This window comes from Grampus griseus (assembly GCF_964374135.1).
Source record: "Grampus griseus genome assembly, chromosome: 18".
Lineage (NCBI taxonomy): Eukaryota > Metazoa > Chordata > Mammalia > Artiodactyla > Delphinidae > Grampus > Grampus griseus.
In genome coordinates this window covers 61,768,543-61,795,806 of record NC_139012.1, presented here as the reverse complement: position 1 = coordinate 61,795,806, position 27,264 = coordinate 61,768,543, and the positions used below count along the sequence as shown (strand labels likewise).

Below are 27,264 nucleotides of genomic sequence, written 5' to 3'. Positions count from 1 at the left end.
AAATACCACGTGTTCTGAGCTGCAATGCCCTTAGCGACTATAAGTTATTATTATTTGCCAGGAAATTAAGTTCCTTCTACACTTGTCACCTTTTGCTTTCCGTGTCATCATTTGCTTTGTTTTTTGAGTTTTACTGTTGCTGTTTGTTTCTCCATTTGATGTCTCAGTTCAGTTGGCACATATTTCTGCCTCTATGCAGTGTGTCAAGTCTCTCGTAAACCTCCCTTTCTTACTTGTTAAACTATAATAATAGAGTTCGGGAAGGTTATGTCTCCAGGTTATAATAACACTCGATGCAATTTTTTTCCCTACCCTTTTACATGTTTTCTAAGTTTTCTACGTAATAATGATCAGAAAAATATACAACTTTTAAAATATACAACTATATTTGTTCTTTATCACTAAATATATTTCCCATTGGCTTGTTTGCAAAATTAATATTCCTTTATACTTAAGCTTCCGGTGAACTACATTTTGAACTATATTTAAGCTTCCGGTGAATTACATTTTGCTTTATGCATATCATTTTAATTAACTTTAGGTTTCCCTATCATATTGGATGGTATCTTACACAGTGTCATGGTTAATAAAAATTTTTTGTAAAAAAGATCCATTTTTTCTGATCCAACAGTAAAAGTTATGTAACTGAAAAATTAAGTCTGACTATTCCCACTACTGCTGAGTAGAATGCTAAAGTATCAGAGCAATAAGGTACAAATATTATAAAATAAACAATATTGTGGAGCTCTTGAATAGATATGCAAAGGAACTATAACACAACTGGCAATTTTAAAGGCGAGTTTGGGTTTTGCAAATTACAAATGAGAAAAACAGAACCAGTTAATCCCCAAATTACCCAGTGTATAATACCCTGTCTGTTATTCTCAAAAATTAAGTTAAAATATATGAGTTAATGATGAGTTCACACCTGAAGTGCTTCTAAACTTAATGGGGACATGCCACTGGTAAAACATCAAAAATTTGAAGGTTGATTTATCCTGGCTAAATCATGATTTCTTCTTGTTTCTACTAATAAGTATTTTTGTTAAATCTCAATCTTCATCTTAAATTAAGATCTATCTTTTGAACGTTTCATTATTCAGCCTCAATATGCTCCTAGATATGTAGCATCATTACTTCCTCAGTGGTAGAGCTAAACGGTTCCAACACTGGATTTTAATTTTTGCAGTCCTTGCTTGCCTGACCAAACGTTTTAGGATACATACATTTGCTGAATCCTATTAGTATGTATTGAATTACATGATGATATAGCAAAAACATTACTTGACCCTCCTTGGATCACTGGCCTTCAATAAGAGATACACCTAAGGCCGGGAAGGAGGTGATTAAACCTGCTGCCCTGAGGGGAGAACAGTGTACGAAAGTCTAAAAGGAGACTATAGATGATAGCTATTCATGGATTTAGTGTGTGTGCTACTTGGCTCCTGCTGAGCCAAATATAGCTTGTACTTAACAACAGCCATCTCTGTGTCTTAACATTTGGTTCAACTCCCAGCTTCTATATTTGCTAATATAATTATGTTTGCTTATGTGCCAAGTTTTGGACAATTATCAAGCTCTTAGTTGTGCCTAAAACTTGGCTCTTTATAAGTATTTTCTAACATCAGAAATTGCGTATGTCAAGCAATGGGGGATGTACTTCAACAGTGATGTTAAAATGTTAGAATCCGTAGTGGGTACTTAAATTATTGCAATGATGAAACTAGATTTTTGTCCTTGGATTACCACTGTGTGCTTAAAATGATACATTTCCTAGAGATAATCTTAAACTAAGGTTGATTAATTGTTAATTAATAATTAGCCTCACATAATCCTTCCAGTAAGGTTATTGTTAAAGTTCATTCACTTATTTGACAAATATTTATGAAACACCTACTATATTTGAGTTACCACAGAACAAAAATAATAATTAAAAGGTACCTCCCTATGCTCAAGAAACTTAAAATCCCATATAAGAAGAATATATATATACACAGTTATAATACCAGGTGGTATATAACATATAACCAAAGAATGGTACAAATAACTCGATCTAGGTTCTCAAGGATGGGTAGAATTTCAAAAGGCAGAAATGAGGGAATGAATAACATTCCCTAAATAACAGCATTAACAAAAGCATGGAGAAAGAAAAACATCAAGTGAGCATGTGAATAGTCATGTTTGGCTGCAAAAACAGATTATGTGATTAGATGTATCAAGAGAAGGGTACGAAGACAAACTAGAAGAGAACTGTGTTAAGGCCTTATATATCAAGAAATCCAGACTTCATTGAGTGGGCAAACCAAATAATAAGCACAGAAGTGAAAAAAATCAAATAAGTAATATAGGAAGATTATTTCAGTAGCTCTTGGCCTAAAGATATAGAACCTCGGGACTTCCCTGGCAGTCCAGTGGTTAAGGCTTCACCTTTCAATGCAGGGGGTGCAGGTTCGATCCCTGGTTGGGGAGCTAAGTTCCCACATGCCTCGGGGCCAAAAAACCAAAGCATAAAATAGAAGCAATATTGTAACAAATTCAATAAAGACTTTGAAAACGGTCCATATCAAAAAAAAAAAATCTTTAAAAAAAAAAGATATAGAACCTCAACTTGGATGATTATTTGATTGATTTACTAATATTTATTGAGCCCTTAATATAGGACAGGCATTGTACTCAGCATCGAGGAAATAACAATGAATATGAATCCTATATGATCTAGTCCCATTATCTCTCTGACCTCATTGCTTACTATTATTCTGCCTTAAGGGACTCAGTCCAGCCACGATGGCCTCCTTGTTGTTCAGGCATGTTCTCATCTTAGGCCATTTGCATTGGCTGTTTCTGTTCCCAGAATCCTCTTTCCATGAACAGATGCATTGCTAACTCCCAACTGTCCTTCAAGACCTGGTTCAAAGTCACCTTTCCAATGATACCTAGTCTGATCACCCTATTTTAAAATGTAACTAGCTCTATTTTCCTTCTGTTACCACCTAATATATAATTTATCCATTTATTATGCTTATTGTTTCCTTTTCCCCACAAGAATGTAAACTACAGAAGTATGGAGGTCCTTGCCTCTTTTTATTCAAGCACCTAAAAGAGCACCTGACATATATGAGCACTCAATACATATCTGTTGAACACTGCTGAATACAGGAACTGTACAAATTCATAATCTTCTCAGGAAAGAGAATTTATTAACTCAACAGTGTGAAAAATTCATTAAAAGAAGGATATACATAATGTGCCATGAGAACCCCAAAGGAGAGGCACCTGAAAAGGTTCAAGGAAAGCTAATTCTAGAAGGTCATGATTGAGTGAAAGGAGAGGGGTAGAAATTTGCCGTAAAAATAAAAGGTACTGTTAGCTGAGAGAAGAGGATGTGCTATAATTGCCTTCAAAGAATGTCTTAATCATCTTTATGTCACTGGCACCCAATGTAGAGCTTGACACGTGGTACCATTCAACACATTTGTTAAAGTGAACTGTGCTAGAGAGAAAAGACCGGGTATCCTCTTTAGGTGGAGAAAGGTCTGAGACGGAACAACCAGAGAAGTAGGAAGAATCAGGATAGCATTACTTCAAGGAAATCGGGGATAATCTGGGATAAATCATATGAATAGGGTCAAATGTTTAGAGGTCAAAGAGGATCAGGCTGGAAAAAGGCCTTTGGTTTGGTATATACCAGGGAATAGATTTAGTAGGGTAATAAAGGCAGAATGCAGGCTAAGGAGTCAGTGTGCTAAACAAAAGTAGAAAGTGAGCAGATTACTCAAGCTTACGAAGCATTTTCTAATATGTTATCATCTCATCTTACAGTGAGGACACTGAGGCTCAAGTAAATTGATTTGTCCCAGGCCACGCAGCTAGTGACGGTTTTAAGAATGACATGGATCCAGCTTTTTGACTCTAATTCTCATACTGCTTCCATTCTCCCCAGCATCGTGGTCCTCTTTTGCTCTCATTCATATAGCGGTAGGCTTCACAGAGAGGGCAGTGAGTCCACCACAATATCCCACCAATATTCTGGCATAATCAGAGAGGAAGTAAGAGAGGGTCTGAAGAAAATTTCAAGTATAAATTCAGTGCCAGGTAAGAAACTGGCTATTTCCAAAAAGGTTTTGAAGCAATGAGTGCCGACTACATAGAATCTCAGTAGCAGATATTGAACACCTACAGATACTACAGTTTAATTAAGTTTGCCTGTGCAAATAAGTTAGCTATCATTTTTTTCTTTAAGTCAGAGCTTTCCAACTGGTATGTAGGAAAGGGCTACAGGTGTGTGGTGATATTGATCCCCTTAGCCCTTATGGCTGCAGGTCTATAGGTCTAAATTCTCGTCTATTGACCACAATGTGCCATACAATTATTATGGGTGTCTGTGAATGACTGTAAGAATAAAATTGAAAATACTGTCTTGGATTACTTTTAAGCAAATGATTAATTTTAAAAAGTTAGTTTAGGTACCTTTAAATCTTAAGATATTACTTACATACCCAAGGAGATAAAACTCTAAAATTAATTCTGTATTATAATTCAACACCCAAAGACAAATGATGAGTGCTGCTAACTTAATTTTTCCTCCTTTACAAGTATACTAAATGTACTAAAATATTTGAAATAGATTTACCAAAGATATACTGTACTGGGTAAGCTTCAGCACTTAAATGGTACTTTTTGTCTGAATTAAACAGTAACATTACGATCACTATTATATAGGTATAAAAAGGAAAATTACATGAAACATACCTGTGGGGCATATCCAGGAGGCACATAAATAGGAGGCACAGAACCATTTGGGGACATCATTGGAACCTGAGCAGGACCTGCATGGGTCACAGAAATGATGTATTAATCCAGGATTACTTAGCAAGCTAAAATTGAAAACAATCTGAATTACGTTTTGAATTCTTCATCTAAACACTCAAACTAATAGTGACTGTATTACTATGAAAAGAAATTTAGATGTTAAAAAACAGAAAAGTTTAACTTATAAAGTGCACTGATTGCTCTTTACCTATAGTTGTTTCTCAAACTTGCCTAGTGATCATAACAGTCACCTGGGGGGCTTTTTAAAACACACAGGGACTTCCCTGGCAGTCCAGTGGTTAGGACTCACGCTTCCACTGCAGGGGCGTGGGTCTGATCCCTGATCAGGGAGCTAGGTTCCCACTTGTGTGTGGCATGGCCAAAAAACCCCGAAAAAACAAAAAACAAAAAAAACCCCCACAGATTTCCAGGTTCTCCTACAGATCGCTGTTTAGTATGCTTACAGTAAATGGGGGTCTTGAATCAGCATATTTACTTTACAAATATCCAAGGTGATTCTTATAATTGTGCAAGTTAAGAAACACTGACCTAGAGGAAACTCAAACTAAACTTTGCATATAAAATCAATGAAAAATACAAAAGGCAAAAATCAAAAGTCAAGAGGGAAAAGCAGTAAGAGGAAGAATAGTTAGAAATTTGGGATTTGCTTTGTTAGGGTTAAAAACCTCTTGTGAACGTTTAAGTCATGTCTGTGGGGGCTTGAGAACAAAGTTAGAGAAATGCTATACATGCATATTTACCCAAAGAAAATTTTTTTGTTTCTTACACTGAAAAGTTCTTTAAAAAAAAACTCAGCTTGTCTTATTCATTTCCTTTCGTTTTTATAGTGATATCCTTTCCAAACAACTTTCAAAAATATTATCTCATTTCCCTTCTCTAACCAGGCACTCTTGGAAGGTGTGTTTTATTCTTTCTAGGAACTAAAATCTTACTTGCTTTACATGACTTTAAAAAAAGAATATCTTACCCTCAGATCCTTTTTTTCCCCTGTAACTTTAGACTGCACTGTCCCCTCACCCACTAGTTTTTAATAAGTTGAAATGAAACCTTCTCAGAGAGCTTTACTCATTTCTAGGGAAATAAAGGTACCCAAGAGTCTGATGAAGAATGTAATGAAGGAAGAGTTCCTTTTATATGTAGATTTCAACCTGCAGAGTACATATAATGGATCCCACTCATAAAAGAAACCAAGGAGGAAAAGCTAAATCACAGGACAGAAAAGAAACAAATTTCACTGGTAGCATTATACATATTTCAGAAAAACAGAATGAAGAGCATGGAGGTTACAGCAAATCAGATTACAGCCACTCTCCTCTTTCTACGGAAGGGGGAGGGGTGAGGACCAAACAACAAAGTAGTGGTGAAGGCTGGTGAAGGTAGGGGAAGGAAGGTGAGAGGTGGGGGAAGGAAAGAAAAAGAGAATGTAGGAAAAAGGAGGATGCAGGTGGGTAAGTACTAAATAGTGGTAAGGAAAGGGTGAAGAGAGAAGAGGGAGAAGGGAGGGAGGAGGGGGAGAGGATAAAGGCAGGAGGGGAGGGAGGACGAGGCAAAGGAGGAGAGGTAATAGGAAGATAAGAGAGAAGACAGGAGGAAAGTGAAAAGGGCTGGAAGGGAGGGAGTGAAGGGGAGGGGAAGGAAAGGGGTGGAAGAATGTGGGAGGAGGAAAGGAAAGAAAGAAGAGGCAGGTAGTAGAAGGAAGAAAGTAGGGAAAAGACTCAAGTCGTTAAGAGGAAGTAAGGAGTGATGTGTATGTGAGCAGACTACCAAATTATACTATATATGACTATAAAATAACTTTTCAACAATACTTTTCCTATCTAAAACAAGCCCACCAAATACATGAAGTTGTTCAGAATATTATCTTAAAATACCTAATACTAACTTACTATGTGCCAGGCCTTTTATGTATTTTTTTTCTCCTCATAATCATTCTATTAGGTAAATATTATTACTCCTATTTCCAGATGTAGAAATTGAAGCAGAAAGGTTAATACAGCCCTAGTGGTAGAACTAGGATTCAAAACCAAGGAGTTTCATTTCTGAGGATATCTCTCTACTATGTATTTAGTAAACACTAAAATATGCAATTTGGCAACTGATACAATTTGAGCCTTAAGAACTATGCTCTGATGCTTCTAAGGAAAATTAAGGCCTTCTTTATCATCATATCCTTGAAAAACAAGACAGAAGGAAGAACAAAATTTTTCTACATATAAGCAACATTACCTATAAATTCACTAAATAAAACTTGTGAGGTGCTCTATATCTCTAGGCAAGAAAAGCTTCATCCGAAACTCACCTTTTAATTTCTATACACTGGATTCAAGAGAAAATGACAGCAGTTTTAAAGTAACGCTCGTTTACTTCTATTAGCTAATTTATATAAAACTAGCTTTCTGAATCCTGAGAGCTGGCTTAGATATTATTCAGAACATGTGAAATTTAGCTGAGGACCAGAAAGAGAATTCACTGAAAATCACATCTATAATCTTAATAAAGGAAATTATTCTGTTGAGCTTCTACTATATATGCCAGAGACTGTGGTTCCTTGCGTATGTGGTCAAATTTAATCCCTACTTCAAGTCACCAGAACAAGCTTTTGTTTGATTTTTAGCCTTCAGGGTAAAAAATAAGTTATTACTGATTACATTTAAAGTTGTAAGACTACAGAACTGCTTTGGGTTGCTCTTCTTTTACTAAAAATATGAATACATAAATACTAAGTAGTTATAATTCAAACCATTTTATACTTTGAAAGCTGCTAAAATCTTTTATAACTTAGTAGTATAAAATTCTACTTTATTCTTTAATTATATTTAAGTGTGATACTGAAAAGAGAACAAAACAAACCCAATCTAAAACAGACCAGCAGTAAATCCATTACTAGTTGCAGTCCAGGAATAATGATTAACTCATATCCCTATGAAGTAATCATTTCACTTTAGCAAGTGAATTTTCTTACCCTGAGACAGAAATGGTACAAGGTTAGATTAAAAAAAAAAAAAGACAATTCATGTATATCATTATTTAATATCTAAAATACTGGTGTGAAGTAACATGCAACACTGAACACATAAAACTCCCATTGTATAAACATAATAAATATAAGTATTCATGTTTAGAACTACAATATTTACAGCACCACTTCTGTTGCTCTTCATGTATATAGTAGCAAAACTCTAAAATCTTGCTTACTTAATGATGCAAAAGTTTGATTACCTCCTTAGTTCCAACAATACTTTTTAATTTAGTAACTACTAAACCCCGATTAAGGTCAGTGAGGGAGATTTTGTCCCAATGAAGAAGCTACATCTGTTACTGATTGTACCATTAAATGCACATCTGGCAGGAGAGTGGCTATATCTGTATAACTGTAGATACACCTAGTAACTCCTTAATTATATAATTTGAGCAAAATCTACCCCAAATCACACAGCTATTGATTTTTAAGGGCATATTTCCTTTTCCAAAATCGTGCATAAGAGTAAACAACTCTATTCACCAATTATCTTAAGAAATTTGAGAAGCCTCAATTTCTTAAAAAGTGGCATCAATGATTTAATAAGGACGATATTTCACCTAGTATAATTTAAACTCTTTATTTTTTCTTTATTAGTATACATTAACATTTTAAAAAAACGAAACTAGAAATTTGTCTGGGTTTAAATTCTTAAAATGCAACGGGCTGCTGACGTGCCACACATTCCCTTTTTAAGCAAGCTTTCACAATGGCTTCCAAATAATCTGATGCCAATTTACAGATTTTAGTTGTAAAAAGAAAAGCCTAGTAAAGAAAAGGCTCTGGAATATAAAATATATTCTGTGGAATATAAAATCAGCTCAACTCTAAGTAAAGTCTAATCTTTTTATAACTACATGGCCACAATTTAAAATATTTTTACAGCGGTAGATCTGGCATCTATTGAAAAAACACATGGCATGACTTCAGATTAATACAATACTTTCTACATTTTAAAATAAAAGCAGAATGTTTAAAATCAGTCAGCAAATCTTACCACTCATTTTGTTTTTACAGTAGCAGCAGAGAAGAAAATCCAACAAGGAAACAGCGTAGTACACGTTAACAGCTTTAATTGGAGAACGACCGCGGCTTCTTTCTGTTTTTTTTTTTGTTTTTTTTTTTTGCGAAGCTGTGAGAGGAAAAGATCCTTTGACCGAGTCACGTGATGCATATCACGTGACCCGCAGTGACCCGCGGAAAGGGGGAAAAAAACAACCAAGCGTTCCTGCGGCAGTGTTTGGGATACAGTAAATGATTAAATGATTTCTACTGATTCTGCCTTCGATTTGACCATTTTAGGACTCCCTTATGAACCAACTCAAAAGCTCATCAAAATATACATGGAGAAATAGATATCTGATGTAAAACAAGTCTCTTTGTTCTTACCTTCCTCTGATAACATAATGAGCACTATCTACTAATTCGTTTTATTACCCAGGTGGCTGCTTTTCATTTATAAATTTTAGAATACATATAACACAACTAATTTACAAGATTCGCTCTGAAATGTCCTTGTGTAAATTGACCCACTCTCCACTCAACCCATAAGGAATGCCCTCCGTATACAAAAGAATTGTCTGTAAAACACAGGCTTGATCAACGTGTTCCTCAAACATGGGGTTTTTATTTCAGGCTGGCATTTAACCTCTCAAGCTAATAAAGGCTACCACTTTTATTGCTGGTTTTACTTCCTTTTTTTCTGATTTTTTGTTGTTGTTATTAAAGATTAATCCAGACATTAATACAGATACTTGGTGGATGGCATTCTCACTCATATCCATGAAATCTGAAAAGACAGGTCATGACTGGGGCTTAGAGCACTGTATTCAAGCATGTGTGGAGACCAGGAAAGAGACCACAGATGTTCAGTTACAAAAGAGGGGAATAAGACTGTGAGAACTTTTGGGGGTCTTTTCATTACTTTATGGTGCTATGCAGTTAAGGAAATTTATTAACAGCTAATACGCATATACAGGTAATGATAATGATTGTGATTTGTAACAAGTTGCACAGTGGAAAGAAAATGGATTTTGGTATCAAAAGATGTAAGTTTTAATACCAGCTTCAATATTTATTAGCAAGGCAATTTACTGCTCTTCTGTGAGTCTGTTTCCTTCTGTAAAAAGGTTAAAATAATCAACCTCATAGCACTGTTGAGAGAATCAAATTAGATAAATTTAAAGTACCAAATACGATTGGCAGCACTCAATAAATATAGTTATTATTATAAGTATCACTATATGTTTTTAAAAATAATAATGATATAGTGCAGAGTATATACAGGGCACTATCCAGTGTTTTACAAGTGTTAACTCACTTAATCCTCACAATAATTGAAGTAGGCATCATTTATAGGTTAAGGAAATTGAAGCAGAATGCAACTGAGTAACTTGACGAGGGCACACAATGAGGCAAAGCCAGGATACTCTAACAATAAGGCAATATTTTAAAAATATGTAAACGATGTTGAAAGACTCAGTCTTCCAAAAAGGTAGAAAAGAACTGGCAAGGGATAACCTGGAGCAATAGATTTCAATAAATACTGGGTTGGCCAAAATGTGCCTTCGGTTTTTAAGTAAAAATAAAAGATACATTTTTCATTTTCACCACGAACTTTATTGAACAACATATTCACCCTTTTGTTCCACTACCTTCTGCCACTTTCAGGCAACTTCATAATTCCATCTTCCCAAAACTTTTTATCTTTTTGAGCAAAGAACTGTTCCAGGTGCCTTTCACAGTCTTCCAGGGAATTGAAATTTTTTCCATTAAGAGAATTTTGTAAAGACCGAAATAAATGGAAATCCGAAGGTGCAATGTCTGGTGAATACGGTGGACGAATCAGAACTTCCCAGCCAAGCTGTAACGGTTTTTGCCTGGTTGTCAAAGAAACATGCAGCCTTGGTTATCCTGATGGAAGATGATGTGTTTTCTGTTGGCTAATTCTGGAGGCTTTTCGTCAAGTGTCGCTTTCAGTTGGTCTAACTGGGAGCAGTACTTCTTGGAATTAATCGTTTGATTTTCTGGAAGAAACTCAGAGGACTCCCTTCCAATACCACCACGTACACATAACCTTCTCTGGATGAAGACCAGCCTCTGGTGTGGTTGGAGGTAGTTCATTTCACTTGCCCCACGATCTCTTCCATTCCACATTATTGTACAGTATCCACTTTTCATAACCCGTTACAATTTGTTTTAAAAACAGAACGTTTTCATTATGTTTAAATAGAGAATTGCATGCGGAAATATCATCAAGAAGGTTTTTTTCCGCTTAACTTACATGGAACCTAAACATCAAGTCGATTAACATAACCAAGTTGGTGCAAATGATTTTCAACGCTTGATTTGGATATTTTGAATATGACTGCTATCTCCTGCGTGGTATAATGCTGACTGTTCTCAATGAATGTCTCGATTTGATCGCTATCAACTTCAACTGGTCTACCCGACCATGGAGCATCATCCAGCGAGAAATCTCCAGCACGAAACTTCTCAGACTACTTTTGACACGTTTGATCAGTTACAGCACCTTCTCCATACACCGCACAAATCTTTTTCTTGCGTTGCAGTTGCGTTTTTACCTCTCTTGAAATAATAAAGCATAATATACCAAAAATGTTGCTTTTTTCTTCCATCTTCAATATTGAAATGGGTACACAAAAATTCACCAGTTTTGACAGGCTTTTTTTTTTTTTTTTTTTTTGTGGCTGCGTTGGGTCTTCGTTGCTGCATGCTGGCTTTCTCTAGTTGTGGCGAGTGGGGGCTACTCTTCGTTGTGGTGCGCGGGCTTCTCACTGCGGTGGCTTCTCTTGTTGCGGAACATAGGCTCTAGGCACGTGGGCATCAGTAGTTGTGGCACGTGGGCTCAGTAGTTGTGGCTCGTGGGCTCTAGAGCACAGGCTCAGCAGTTGTGGCACACGGGCTTAGTTGCTTCAAGACATGTGGGATCTTCCCGGACCAGGGCTCGAACCCGTGTCCCCTGCATTGGCAGGTGGATTCTTAACCACTGCTCCACCAGGGAAGTCCCTTGATAAGCCTTTTTTAAAATGCATGCCGATATAACAGCTGTCACATACAATCTAACAAACTTGTTTTGAATGAAATTAAAGACAACTAAGTGCTACTACAGCCATCCTAACGGAAAAAAACTGAATGAACTTTTGGCCAACCCAATACATGCCAGACACTCCAGAGGAGATAAGACACTAAGGCAGCGGTCCCCAACCTTTTTGGCACCAGGGACTGGTTTCGTGGAAGACAATTCTTCCTCGGACAGGGCGGAGGGTGGGGAGGGGATGGTTCAGGTGGTAATGTGAGCAATGGGGAGTGATGGGGAGCGGCAGATGAAGCTTTGCTCTTGCCAGCCACTCGCCTCCTGCTGTGCAGCCCAGCAGGGGGTGGGGCTGGGGCTGGGGTCCCCTGCACTAAAGGATCATTCTCACCAGTGGGGAAGGGAAATTGTTACCTTCTAAGTTCCTACTAAAAGGCAAGGCTACCCTGAAGAGCATGACTTAATAGCGAAGAGTCTCCTGGTCTCAACAGTATCTCCTCATAAATGATGGATTCAGGGCTCCCAGTAAATCCAATCATGCCTGATCTTCAGGCCCTAAACAAAAACCAAGCCTCGGCAGCCCACTTCCTCATTTTGGCTCATGTTCTCACACAGCTGTGTTTCCATTTCTTGACTCTTTCTTTAACTGATGATCTCCGTTCCATCTCAGTTCTTTCCACTGTGCTCACTAGAACCTTTTCTCTAGTATAAATTCCCCTATATCCTCAACCTTTTCCCAGCACACCTGTTCATGTGCTTTCTTTAAATGAAACCTGGTCTTCCTCAGGACAGTTTTTCTAGCAGCCACTGGGAGCAGAGGCTTCCCATTCTCCCCTGCGGCAGTCTCCAGACCCCACAAGGCTGCTTCCATTACCACTGTCCTTCCTGTTTCTCCTTTCTTGAGATCATGCCATAGGAACATACCACCCTCTACCCCTTCTCACTGCTGTCATGCTCAGTCCTCATTTCTTGAGAACTTTGGCATCATGTTCACAGTGTTTTTCCCAGCTCTTGCCCATCAGCACAATGACTTTCATGTTCAAGAAAACCTAACTTCAACTTTTCCTGAACTCTCCTCTTCCATTCTGTTTTTAGTAACCCATGTTCAAAGACATATCTTGGAACTTATCACTTAGAATTCCACTATTTCATCTTTGAAATCTTAAACTTTCATGTTTCCGTCTCTGGCCACTATATCTATCTTTCATCTCTCCAGTTCTCTTTCTTCTACAACATCTGGTCTTCCTCATAATGATTTCCCGTTTCTCCTGATCCACCACTGTCTTCATGGCCTGATCTTTTTTCCCATTCATATCTTCCTTTTACTTCCCCTGCACTAAAATTCCCCAATTTTAATCAATCAAATAAGTATCTTCTCATAGACCTGAACTATAGAAATCAAATGGTACTCAGACTGGCATGTTTATAAATTTAGTTATATCCAACCTTAACTCAGCCATCAGCATTGCTCAGGAATCCTTTCAGGAAGTTATCCCTGGTTAAGAACCTATATCCTGTTTTCTACAGTGATTATCAGAGATCTTCACCACTTTCTAAGGACCTTCCCCAACCCGACCTCAACTATATATCTCAGCACGAAACTGAACTCTTTCAATGTTATTTACAAACTTTTCTCACCTCTTCTATTTTCAGAAGAATCACTGTCCCTTCACATTAGGTCAAAGCTATCTCTCCACTTCTACTCTTGATCTGATCTCCATTTCTTACTGGGGTCTTTACTTTATTGGTCTGTCGTCAGTACCCTCTTAACAAGACTTAGCTCTATACCCTTACTATCCTCAACTATCCCCACAGTTGCCACAGAGTTCTATTGCCCAGGATTAGCAACAGGGTCCATACTTTCAAGGACCTTTCAGTTATATAGCAAAAATATAAGTTAAATGTATTTTATATTTCCTAAAGACCTTGTTAATTCAAGAATGTGCATCACTTTTCCCATAGAAATAAAGTGAGAGGATGCACTGAGAATATCACAATTACAGGAAAACATTATGCAGTGATGAGCATTCATTTTCCCTTTCTACCTGATTATATGACAATTTTAACAAACTTAAAATGCTCCTGCTTTTTATTTCCTCAACACTGTCTCAAATATTTTGCAGAAGGCTCTCTTAAATTAAGAGCATGACATGTCAGCAATTGTATGGACTTCTTGATAATATTTTAATGCATTAACTATTACCATTCCTGAAATAATGATTTTCAGGTAGGCTTGTCAGTGTAGCACTATACTTGGGTGACGCTGTTTATAAGCACTTACTGGGTACCAGGCACTGGTCTAAGTGCTTTACAGACATTAACTCATCTAATCTGCATAATATCCCTGTGAAGTAGTATGACTATTATTTCCATATTATAGGTGAGGAAACTAAGATACAAAGAGGTTAAGTAACTTGCAAAGTCTCACAGCTCGTAAGCCAGCAATAGAATTAGGTGGTCTAGTTCTGTAACCCATGCTTTTCAACATGACATTACTCTGCTTCGGTTGTTTAGGATATAACAAATATTAAAAATTATAAAATGAATGAGAAAAATTGCAGAATACCAAAATTCACTTGAAGATAAACCACAAACAGAAAAGCAATGAACATTTGGATGGAAGATCCCACACAATACACCCCAAATATCTGTTAGTTACATATAATGGTAACAAAGCAAAATGTACCTAAATGTATCTCACTGAAATTGAGAAGAAATTGAGAAGAAAGATCCTAAATATTTCTACTAAGTGAGGGATATCATATGGAAAATAGTCAGTGAATTACTTAATAACGAAACCTGTTCCAAAAGATAATTTAAGGGAATTTAAGAGACAAACACAGCATCAAAAACAAAAGCTAAAAAACCCCCTAAAAAACCAACTGACCAAACAAACAAACAAAAAGACCTCAAAACAAAACAGATGACAAACTGAAGAAAAGGGAAAATTAACATAGGGAAAATTAAGATAGAAAAAATAATATAAATAAGGAGTGAGGCTGGTATTACGTATGCCCTTTCTAGAGTTGGGCCATAAAACCTTTCTGGTTTGTATTAGCTGAAATGTGATTGAGATATCAAGGACCACACTGTCAAGCTAGTCCTCATTTTCTGCAGATGAAGTACATCTCAAACTGCATGGCCCCAGTGATTTGGCTTGAAAAAAACGAGAGCAGGTATAAAGTAATGCTGACTTTGGTCATAAATGAAATTTAGTAAAGCATCAATAAATGTAAAACTTTTAAGCAATGTATCCTCAAAAATAACTACTAGTTGCAAAATGAATAGCTAAATAGCAAGCCAGCTATTATCAGCTGACTTGTAGAAAGGAATTATTATCTGTGAAGCAAATGAGAAGCTGGAAGAGTTGACTATGATTTTATAAAATTCCTTCTGGCAATAAATAAGATTAGTTGTTTATTAAGGCTGCTCTTAGACTAATAGTAAGTCTGGGTCATTTGCATGTCAGAAAATTTAAGAGGCAGACTCATTCACCTTAGCAAAAAGTGGTTTCAAATCATATAAAATGTAAATTTAAAAGAGTGGGGGGACTTCCCTGGTGGCACAGTGGTTAAGAATCCGACTGCCAATGCAGGGGACACGGGTTCGAGCCCTGGTCCAGGAAGATCCCACATGCCATGGAGCAACTAAGCCCATGTGCCACAGCTACTGAGCCTGCGTTCTAGAGCCTGTGAGCCACAACTACTGAGCCCGCATACCTCGAGCTGGTGCTCCACAACAAGAGAAGCCACCGCAATGAGAAGCCTGCGCACCGCAAAGAAGAGTAGCCCCTGCTCACCGCGACTAGAGAGAGCCCGTGCACAGCAACAAAGACCCAACGCAGCGAAAAATAAATAAATAAATTTATTAAAAAAAAGAGTGGGGATGTGAAGTATGTCCCTCTTCTACTCCTCTACAAATACATATCTAATCCTCCAAAAGACTGACTCTGACGATGACAGTGGCGCTGATTCTTGTGGCAGTATTAAGGTACAGGTTCTGAAAAAGCATCTAAAGAACATGTGTTAAGCTTATGCAGCTTAGACCATAACTGATGAATGTCCATAGTGTCAAGGGACCAAGAAAAGGTTAATGAAGTCTGCAACTAATCAAGTGGTCTATGGGAGGGAGTATATTACAGGGGAGTGGCTGACAGCGGTATAGGCAAATAACCTCAGGAAGATAAGGGGAGCAAAGGATTGGAATCTATAACGTTATCTTGGACACAGATCAAACCTTGTTTATATTAAGTCTATTTGCTTGCCCGTGTTTTTCCTCTTTCGCCTTTCAGGAGCCTTAGTCACCTTGCAGATTGAGCCACACAACAGCATTTTCTTTCTCTAAAATTTCCCTCTTTACTTGTATTAAACTAAAGTATCAATCAACTTGACAAAAGTTTTATTCTATATTATGCATGCCAATAGGAAGCAGATGTGAGGATCATCCTAAGACCAGATATGGTTTGAAATGACTGGGGTGTGAAGGTGGCCGGAGGTTAGAAACCTAGATACTAGCCAGGGTATGGTCAATTCAGACGTCTGTGTTCTAATGTAGTATTTCCCAAGTATTTGTATTTATATGCCAATAAAATTTCAGAACAAATTCTGGGGACTCATTAAGGTAACCAACTTTTTATGAGACCAAGTAATGACATTAAAAGGAAAAAAGGTGGAAAGGAAGGACAGAAGGAAGGAAGTCTATCCTATATTATCACATAATTTCATTAAGATGCTCAAAACAGTAGAAGGGATTTAACTTCAGAATTTAAAAAAGTCTTTAAGTTAAATAAATTTAGCTTAATGACTACTACATTATCCTTATTTCTGCATTTCCTAGACTGATGAAACTTCCCCAGATCTATGAACAAGAATATGGGAATAACTCTCAGTAGTAAGAAAGGTAAGAATTTGTCCTCAAGGCTGACTAGCTTTGGTGATGGAAGAGGGAGGAAACAGAGCAGAGGTAGGGTAATCATATTATCATCATCCAATCTAGGACACTTCTGAAAGTGAAAGAGGTAGCTTAAAAAATCATTAAAATTATATAATTTGGAATTATTCTTTATTGATTGACAAATTGCTTTTATTATATTGAGGAACATGAAAAAGAGTTCTATTAAAAATATTAAAAAATAAAATGCTTTATTAAAACACATATGCAAGTACACTAAAGAGCATTTTACAGGTTTCTTTAAATTGAACGTCTGAATATTAAAGAGCAGTATAAGAAGAACAATTATTCTTAGTACATATCTAAGTATTTTAATCAATTTGTTAGCTATATCTGTCTCTAATTCCATATCACTGGTATTTAACTGAAAATTTTCCTTTTTTCAATGTAGTTTTAATTTTTTCATAAAACTGCCTGCAACTGTTGTATTTTATGGTTAATAAATTTGAAGCTATTGATACCTTCAATTGACTCTTTTCTATAATATTTAAGACTATAATGTTTATATTAAGAAAATACTATGATTCTGAGGGTGATGTTTGGTAAGCTGGGAACAAATTCTGCTAAATGGAGGTTATTCTCAGTTCTGTTTTTTTTCTTATTGAACTCTGTAAATATTTCAGTCCAAATATTTTCACTGGTACTACAATACCTTCAAATATTTTTACAAACAAAATTCACTGAGTTCTCTTTATTTATGATTCTTTTGAATGTTTCACCAAATTTAGGGGGTTTTTTTTAGCTTATTTTTGCTGAAAGGGTTTATTGCAAAATAAAAAAGCACTGCCAATAATAAATAGTCACAGGTTTATATAATAAATGACAAAACTATTCAGACTATGTTTTATATATTCTGAGGCAGGGATATTTAGATTTTATTTCCTACATATTATTTGTCATTCATCTAACCTATATGCATCCCACTGATCCCTCCAAGTGGTGGCCTGGTGACACCAAGTGGCCATCAGGGGCATTAGCATTACATACTTCTGCAGCCGCCACCACCGAGACTGCAAGGAGTTAGCTGTCCCTAGCTCTCCTTTATCTACAAGTACTTTGCTCTACTGCTAAGTACCTTAACTGTTATCCTTGACTTGCTTCTGCCAGGGGTCAGGGAAAGAGAAATCGTTTATTCCAGTTGTCTTTAAGTTTAATCACAGGTTAAAGTAAAAACAAGAGATGGACAAACTGCTTGTTTAGATGAGATCATGGCAGAAGCTGGAAATACAAAATGATGGCTGATCATATACATTAGAGCTTATTTTAATGGAACTACTAATTATACTGTTAAAAAATGAAACGTCTGAAACAAATGTTAAACCGGTTAGATACCAAGATGACAGGCATAAACTGGGACTGTCCTAGACAAAATGGGACATAAGGTCACCCTGTTAATAGGGGATGCTTATTTGTTAAGGCTACAAAACACCTGGCAACATTTATTCACATGAGGCTGGCAATTAGCACAGGCCTTGAGTCTAGGTATTTAACGAGCTGGTGATCATAATTTGGGAATAGAATGAGGCAGGAAGTTACAGAAGAAAGAGAAAAGATCAAGGTAATTATTATTCACTGCTTTAGGGGCCTATCTTTTCCCTGAAAACGTATTATTCATTTTTAAGGCTGGATAAAGTAGACTTTAAATCAGGGGCCTAAGTATGATTCAGAATTATGGGTAACTTCATTTATCTGTGTACAGGTAATTGAAAATTTTTATAATTAGATTTGTAAGCATTTAGATATATCAGTGATAAGCACACTAAGTAGAAAAAGGGTGAAGAATGACTATCACATTATGGTTAGAATCTACCTCTAGCACTAAATCAAACTGTATATTGATAGAAAACTTAAAGTAGGAGATGTGTTTATCAAGCACCTGCTTGTAAACAAGAGTTATTTTTAGTGTACTTGTTTAGAAAGCTACAAAGGCTATGATATTAATGTGCATGGATGCAGCAGGTTGTGAACATTACTATTTTTAGTATCAGTCTAATGTGAACAATGATGAATCATTCTTTGTTATTCTAGTAGGAAACAGTGCTTAGGATTTACTGCAGCACATTAACTATGTCTCAGTAACTGTACACCCACACACTGACATCACACAGGCAGTGATATGGATCAATGATGCAAATCCTGTCAGGATCAAACATTCAGGCCACAGCAGTTGAAAAAAAGACTGCCTGCATGACAGGGCAGACCAGTCATCCAACATGTACAGACTGCATTAAATCAGTAGTGCTGATGTTGAAAAGGGTTGTGTTAGGTCCTTTTTATATAATAGCTAAACTTTTAAATTATAGATTTCCCACATACAGACTCTATCTTTAAGCTTCCTCACAGCTTCTGTGGTTTAAGGTCTGGACCTTTTAAAACATGTCTTAAGGCTCCACCAGCCACATAAGTTATCTTGGAAAATAGCCTCTGTAGCCAGGCTATCTATCTATCTAATCTATCTATCTAATCTATCTATCTAATCTATCTATCTATCTATCTATCTATCTATCTATCTATCTATCTATCTACCTACCTACCTGTCTATCTATCTACCTACCTATGTGTCTACCTACCTATGTATCTATGTATCTATCTATGTATCTATCGATCTATCTATCTATCTATTTAGGCTGCATTGGGCCTTCGTTGCTGCACGCCGGCTTTCTCTGGTGGCGGCGAGCGGGAGCTACTCTTTGTTGCAGTGCGCGGGCTTCTCATTGCGGTGGCTTCTCTTGTTGCGGAGCATGGGCTCTAGGCATGCGGGCTTCAGTAGTTGTGGCACGCGGGCTCAGCAGTTGTGGCCCGTGGGCTCTAGAGCGCAGGCTCAGTAGTTGTGGCGCATGGGATTAGTCGCTCTACGGCATGTGGGATCTTCCTGGACCAGGGCACAAACCTGTGTCCCCTGCACTGGCAGGCAGATTTTTAACCACTGCGCCACCAGGGAATTCCCTGTAGCCAGGTTCTTATAGACAAATCTTTTGAAGAACATGCCTTCAAAATCTTTTGAAGCATTTTATATAACATGTTGTGCTTGACAAATAACATTCAGATTTAGATATGGAGCACTACACTGTGGCCTCACAATTAATTCACTGCTACCTCAGAGTCTTCTTCCCACTGTCACCTTCTTCTTTGAGCTTTCACTGTTTTTAGTTTTACTGGCATCAAAATATTAATTTTTTATCATTACAGATATATTGGAAAAGATGGCTTATTATGAGTAACCATGTATAATGTTTCAAAATATCTTCTCCTAGAATTACATGTACCCACTGGAATTAGAGATTTCCTTTCCCGTAATAGGAGGCTTGCCACAGAACATTCACATCCTGTTGCAGTTTCTTCTGAAAAGAAACTGGGTCTCTACACTTAAAGCATCACCCTTCCTTCTAGTTTCTTATGTTCTCCTCAATGACTATCACTTCCCAGGAGAAATGGAAAGCTGAAAGGAGATGAGAGCTGGAGGTGTTTCATTCTATCACTGATGTTCTGACATAATCAGGCTAACATGAAAACATGCCTTTCCCATGCTCTCAGGCACCTGCTTTCATGTTGTTTCCTCAACTAGTGGTGTTTCTTATGAGAGCTTGAAAAAAAAAGAAGGAAAGGTAAGGGTTCTCCCTCATCCTAAGGTTGGTTAGTTTTTTTTAACTGTTAATCATCTGAAAGAAATATTTTGAAAACATAAAAATTACTGAGACAGTTGTCTTCATAGTTCTTTTTGAGGGGTAATCTTTAAATCTAGATTTTCCATAGTAGAAACCAAATGCTATTTCACAGTTGAAAATATTTCTGTACTTCCCACTGCACATCAACTGTCTTCATGAGAAGACTGAACTGTAAGGTCTTATTTTTCTCTATCATGATTTATATATTTTGATCATCTGCTATTAGCTTCTATTTTACTCTAATCATTTCATTTCAGTCTTCTCAGGGCAAGTCTGTATCAGCTAACACAGTCTTAAATGGAAAAGAGAAGATTAAAAACTCACTGTGCTGATCGCATGCTAAAGACTTCAAAGAGTTAGGAAAAAACTCCACAAAAGACAGGAACAGAGACCCTGTCTCCCTTTCTCTTCAAAGGTTCAAACATTACCAGACTGGGAAGAAGAATCTTATTTTTTTTAATTTATTTATTTTTATTTTTGGCTGCATTGGGTCTTTGTTGCTGTGCGCAGCCTTTCTCTAGTTGCGGCGAGCAGGGGCTACTCTTCGTTGCAGTGCGTGGGCTTCTCATTGCGGTGGCTTCTCTGCCACTGGCCTTTGGATTCTAACTCAATTACACCAACTTTCTGAGTTCTCCAGCTTGTAGTCAACAAATTGTGGGACTTCCTGGAGAACCCTAATACACATTCCAAGCCTTTCTTATGAGAAAGAGCTATAAAACCAAAAAGCATTTTGAACCTAACGTGCTCAGAAATAAATTAATCATTTCCATCCTTCTACCCAAACCAATTCTTTTTTTTCTTCTTCTATATTTTGAGGAAAAGAGAAAGAAACTGTCATTTATCTTTATGTTCAACTGACTTGTGAAATCTGTAAATCATTCTTAGTCTCCTCTTACCCACTGAATTGAGCCCCCAGGTCTTATCCTTACTACTTTTCTGGGGGGTTTATTTTCCTGTTTAAAATCAATACTTCAGTGGCTCCCTGTTCCTTTCAGGATAACACCTGAACTCTTTAGCATGCAATATAAAGGTATTTGTAACACAGCCTATGTTTCCATTTTTAGTCTCATTTTCTGATACTCCTCAATGTATTCTGTTCTCCAGTCTATTTCTTTAATCATACCTTTTCAGTCTCCTCTAACTTCTCTGTGTACATGCTATTCCTTCTGCTTCTAAGATATTTTCTCAATTATTTTTCCTCTTAGTTAACTTCTATTTCTTTAAGCATCACCTTTTCCTGCACAGTTCAACAACTATTCCAAGCTGGGTAAGGTATGTCTCCTCTGGCCTCCCACATATATCTGGGCATACCTAATTCCATCATAGCACCTATTACCCTCTTCTTTTTTAACTGTGGTTTACTTGCCTGTCTCCCTGACTGTGCTGTGAGGCAGGGTCTAAGTCTTTTAAATGGCTGTCAAGAATGAGCTGTCCTTCAGAATAGAAGAGATTTGGGCAAATTCTCTTTCCAGGAAAAGAGCATGCATGCACTTAGTTACTGTGTTTTCTGTGCTCTGGCAAGCCCCTGAGCATGGGAGATTGAGTACAAGAAGGTGAGAAATTCCACCATATTAAGGCTAAAAATAATGTTAAAATATTGAAATATGATCTTTCATTGTAATGATAAAGGGATTTTCCAAAAACGTTGAGGGATTATATAATAAAATGAAGCAGAAGAGTATATCAAAGACAAGAGAACTTTGCTGATCCATACAAAATGGAAACAGGATTCGATTAAAGTTTACCCTCTAAAAGTGAATCAACATCCTCAAATAATGTTATTGCACAGATTTTGAGATCAGAATCCTATGTTAAAATTGACTCTGGCAGAGAGTAACTTAACTTTTGGAGCCTTAGAGAAATTAGTACATACTTGCAAGGAAATCTTCTACCACCACCCTTATTATGTTGTTGCCTGACTCTTAAGGTTAATGGCAGCATGTTTGGATGTGCCTTAATATAATACCATAACCACAGTCAGGGGCAAAGTCATACTTTTATGAATATAAGGAGGGTCTTTATTAGATATGAAATTATGCCTAGTGTTAGTTGCTGTGACACAGGAAAATGAGAATTGTGAAAGAATGATTTTTCCATCCCTTTATATCTAGGTAGGTACTAAAAATCACATTTAACATGTTGCCATATAAAGAAAGGAACCAGAAAAGATCTTTTCTTTTCCTGGGACAATCTCTGCAGATAGGTACAAGCGTATGTAAATCAGATTATGTAATTAATTCATGGTAGTCTCTTTATGACTTTATATAAATGCTCACTGAAGAGCCTAGCCTTGCCTTACCCCAGCTATGCTTCTGTGAAAAAACCAGAAAGGTTTATGCCTAGGTTAGACTGCTTAATTAGCACTTCCCTGAGTCTAAAATTGTGGCTGCAGTTACTACAAGGCTAAAATAAGGTGAATCTCTGTATCAGTAATTCAGATGCTCTTCTCACCAGGAGATCCTTCTAGTGAAGCTAACTTTAGAGAGTGTGGTTTTTATTTTTAATAAGGAAAGTGATGTTTCTATATACCCTTACATACAGTTAAGAAAATGAATGCAAAGCACAAAACAGGTTTGTAGTAAATACTGGTTCCTTTCCTAGCATCCCTTCACAGAATGATTCGGTTAAATAGAGAGGATCCAAACAAACACATCTTCTTTCAAAAATACAGCCTAGCTTATACTGGTACTTTTTTGGGGTCGACAAAATCCTCAACATCTAAGGTTTATTGCCCTGGGTTCTACCTGTCCTCTTGAATGTCAGAATTCTTTAAGCCATTTCTAAATTATGGTATCAAATTTACAAATTTCTTTTTTTCCACCCCCTTGATTTAAAAAATTGTCAGACTATTATAAGCTTGGTATGTCCCTTTTTTTTTTTTTTTTTAAGTTTTTACTAGTTAAAAAATCCACTTATCTGCACTAAAATACATTGTATGGTCCACCATTTTCCTTAATAAGCTCAGGGTCTCAGCTTTTAAAAAACAAAACTATAAATTTTATAAAATAAAATTGGGACTAAATTTAGAAGGAATTAAAACATTTATATGGTTATTTAAGCAATTAATATTTGTCAAAATTATCAAATTATACAGAAAATATAAAGAAGAAAAAAGACTATGGTAATCCTACCAAATAGGGGCAGGCACTTGAAGGAAATGTGCTCAAATTATTTTTGATGCATATATATTCATTAATAATATTTTTCCTTATTACAAAAGAACTAATTCTGTTGATATCCTTAGTAATGTATAATCACATAAACAGCCTTCAAGATTCAAGTCCTGATTAAATAAAACTACTAATTAATAATCTTTTTAATCTTCCATTTTGGGGAGGTAAAAAGTAAAAAATAGAGCTTATCCTTTGAGTATCCTCTAGGAAGTATCTCCTAGTCCCTGGACTGGTTTGGATGTTCGTGCTAGAGCTTCTATAGCACCCTTCCTGTTCTCTTCAATCACAGCCCTTTTCTCACTTTACTAAATACTTTTGACTGTCTTCCCTATGAGATTGTAAACTTCGTGGAGGGCAGGGATAGGGTCTACCTTACTCATCACTAAATCTCCAGAGTTTTGGAATAGCGACTGCACATATCAAGTTCATAATAATTTGCTAAATAAAAGAATGGGTTTTAAAAGAAACCTAATATTCTAATCTAGACTCAGCAATTTATTCAACTCAATCTTCTAAATAATCTACACTCTAGTACCATATAATCAGTATTAATGCTTATAATGATTTAGGGCACTGGCAGATTCTGAATTATTTTCAGTACATTCTGTTTACTAAGGCTAAATATAAGTGTTTATTTTGTAAACATTTTCAGTAATATGATTTGGAAAAAGCTTTTCTGGTTTTCAGTTAATCAGAAAGGTATTTTAACAAAAACACACTGCCCCAGGTCAATGTTTAAAGCATACACCTTATGCCATAGTTATTAACTCTAATAATATCATCTTTGGCAAAAATATCTTAAAGCTAACTGATGAAGGTTTCTTCCTCAAAAGATGAGAAGGCAGAATCAAAAGATACTAACCCTCCCTTTGACCCTCCCCCATCTTTTTAGGGTAATAAAAATTAAGATCTTTCTCAAGTATAAATGGGGAAAGAACCTTTTCAAATTCTAATACTTCGTGTTTTTAATATAAAATCTGGTATTGTTTACTCCTTAAAATTCTTATGGTGGACTCTCGCTTCAAAGAAGAGGATTAGTAAATTAAACACGCTTTGAGATGTGCTCTGAGGAAAATTGACGTTTTGCGATTAAAAGCAAAAGAGACTTTTTTTTTTTTTTTTTTTGCCCTAGCATCATGTAGTACAACGTATATACGGCTAAGTGGTACTTTTTTGGGGGTATATTTCTTTTTTATTTATTTATTTGTAATTGGCGTATAATTGTTTTACAATGGTGTGTTAGTTTCTGCTTTATAACAAAGTGAATCAGTTATACATATACATATGTTCCTATTAAGTGGTACTTTTTGATAGCGTTGGTCTTAGGGTTCAGAGATGAATTTATGAGTAAAGTTCTTGGTCTACAGTAATTTGGTTTCATATCTTTAGAAATAAGACACTCCCATTTCTAGAATACAATTTTGAATGACTTGCAGTAAGTATATGAAAATATTTCAGAAAAAAGTATGTGGTTGAGAGGAACGAACTATTGTTAAGCTATGAGTAGCGTGCCATCTTAGGTACTTTATGTTTGAGAAGTAGCTATGAAGTGTGGACTCTGCATCCAGACTACCAGAGCTCAGATCCCAGCTCAGCCACTCAGTAACTGGTAACTCCGGGCAAGTTATTAACCTATGTCTCAGTTTCCTTGTCCATAAAATGAAGATAGTAATAGCTATCTCACAGCATTGATGGGAGAATCAAATAGATTAATTACATGTAGAATGTTTACAGAAGTTAACTGGTGCAGTAATTATTCAATAACCATTAGACAGTATCATACATGCTAATTAAATTAGAGTCACTTTCTACCCCTTTTCCCATTACCTGAGGATCTATAACGCATTGGTATTGCAATTAGAAATGAGTAAGTGCTGAAATAAAGACAATTCGATTGCTTATTCCTAAAATAAGTCAATAAACATTTAGAGTTTCTATAAATACAAGGGGAAGGTCCAGGAGGGAAAGGAGATCTAGCACAGAAGAATATAATATGGTTTTGTACCATCATCACTTGAGAAAGGTTGATGTGGGTCCAGACACCTACATGTTTCAACTTCCCAGTTGATTCTGAAATCCCTTGGTGTAGTGATAAAAATTATCTTTACAGTCAGAAAGACCTTCATTTGAGTCCCAGATCTTCCAATAGCTAGCTCTGAGACTTTTATGAACCTTAGGTTTCTCACTCTTTTAAGGTTTAAATAAGATTAACTGCACACAGCATGATCCTGGCAGATAATGAACACTCAATTACATTATTAGTGGTGGACTCTAAAACAGAAAAAAAAGACAAAAACCAAAAAATAACATATGCCAAGTTAGAGATATAGGCCAGATAAGTGCAAAAGGAAATTGAGGAACACTTTTTAACCCTGGGGTGGTCAGAAAGAGAATCTCAAGAGGTGGAACTAATTAGTACTGGGTTTTGAAGAACTGCAAAAATTTAGAAAGCTCTCTCCTGTGTGTGCACATGTGCATGCACATGTGTGTGCACACTCTTGTGTGATTTTTCAGTGAAGGAGCAACGTGAACAAAGATATGAGAGGGGTCTCTGTAAGAAATATTTAGAGACTAGAGTATCTACTAATCCTGGAATATTTGGAGTGGAAGTTTCCTGAAATTAAAACTAGAAAGAAAGATTGGAATGAGGTGATGGAGTGCCTAGAAAATTAGGCTAAGAGTTATATGCTATATGAAATGAAAGAAGGCAAGGCTTTTCGGTTAGTTTTTAGCATGACTTCCTAAAAAGTCATGTTTTAGGAAGGCCAATCTTGTAGTTACAGCAATAAATATGGAAAAGTGACAGACTTCTGTAAAGAAATTTGAATCCCAGTCAATGTGGGACTAATGTGCTTAAAAGGCCATAAAACTACTCAATTAGGTGTAATACATGCTCACACGGACTTCTGTGACAAGTTTTAATCAAATCTAATTAGAAAGTATAGCTCTCTAATGTGGAAACCTCCCCAATTTATATAGCTAGTTAGAGTGATTTGATAAATTACAGTATCGTTAGCTTTGGTTTCCTCACTTAAGAAGAAGTTGCTTCATACAGACAGTTCTCAATTTACTAGAAAGTGAATTGGCAAGATGGATATTTAGAACCCAGAATGTATTACCTGACTCTCTCAACTTTATAAATGATAGTAAGGCTCTGCTATAAATAAAAACTCACAAAATAAATACTGACATGGTCTAAAACAGCGGTCCCCAACCTTTTTGGCACCAGGGACCGGTTTCGTGAAAGACAATTTTTCCACAGATGGGGGGTGGGGGGATGGTGCAGGCGGTAATGCGAGCGATGCGGAGCGGCAGATGAAGCTTCACTCGCTCGCCCGCTGCTCACCTCCTGCTGTGCGGCCCAGCTCCTAACAGGCTGCGGACTGGTACCAGTCTGCAGCCCGGGGGTTGGGGACCCCTGGTCTAAAAAGTAGTTAAAATATTGTGCATATGCAATGACAACAAAAGTGGAAGGACCTTTTTCTATTAATTACTGTGAAATATCAGGATGTATCAAACACTTAAGGATACCTAATATACTTAATCCATTATATATATATATATATATGTATG

At 36.6% G+C, this 27,264-nt stretch overlaps 1 protein-coding gene across 3 annotated transcripts in view; it reads right to left on the bottom strand.

The window, feature by feature from the left end:
* FNDC3A (fibronectin type III domain containing 3A) overlaps positions 1-27,264 on the bottom strand; it is a 162,691-nt gene that overhangs the window by 59,288 nt on the left and 76,139 nt on the right. For 2 of the 3 annotated variants that reach the window (XM_082675802.1, XM_082675804.1), the window contains exon 4: positions 4,750-4,826. In XM_082675802.1, coding sequence (XP_082531928.1) covers positions 4,750-4,826 — 77 coding nt within the window. Of the gene's footprint in view, positions 1-4,749; positions 4,827-8,846; positions 9,194-27,264 lie in introns of those variants that run through there. The other variant, XM_082675803.1, reaches the window with a different exon arrangement.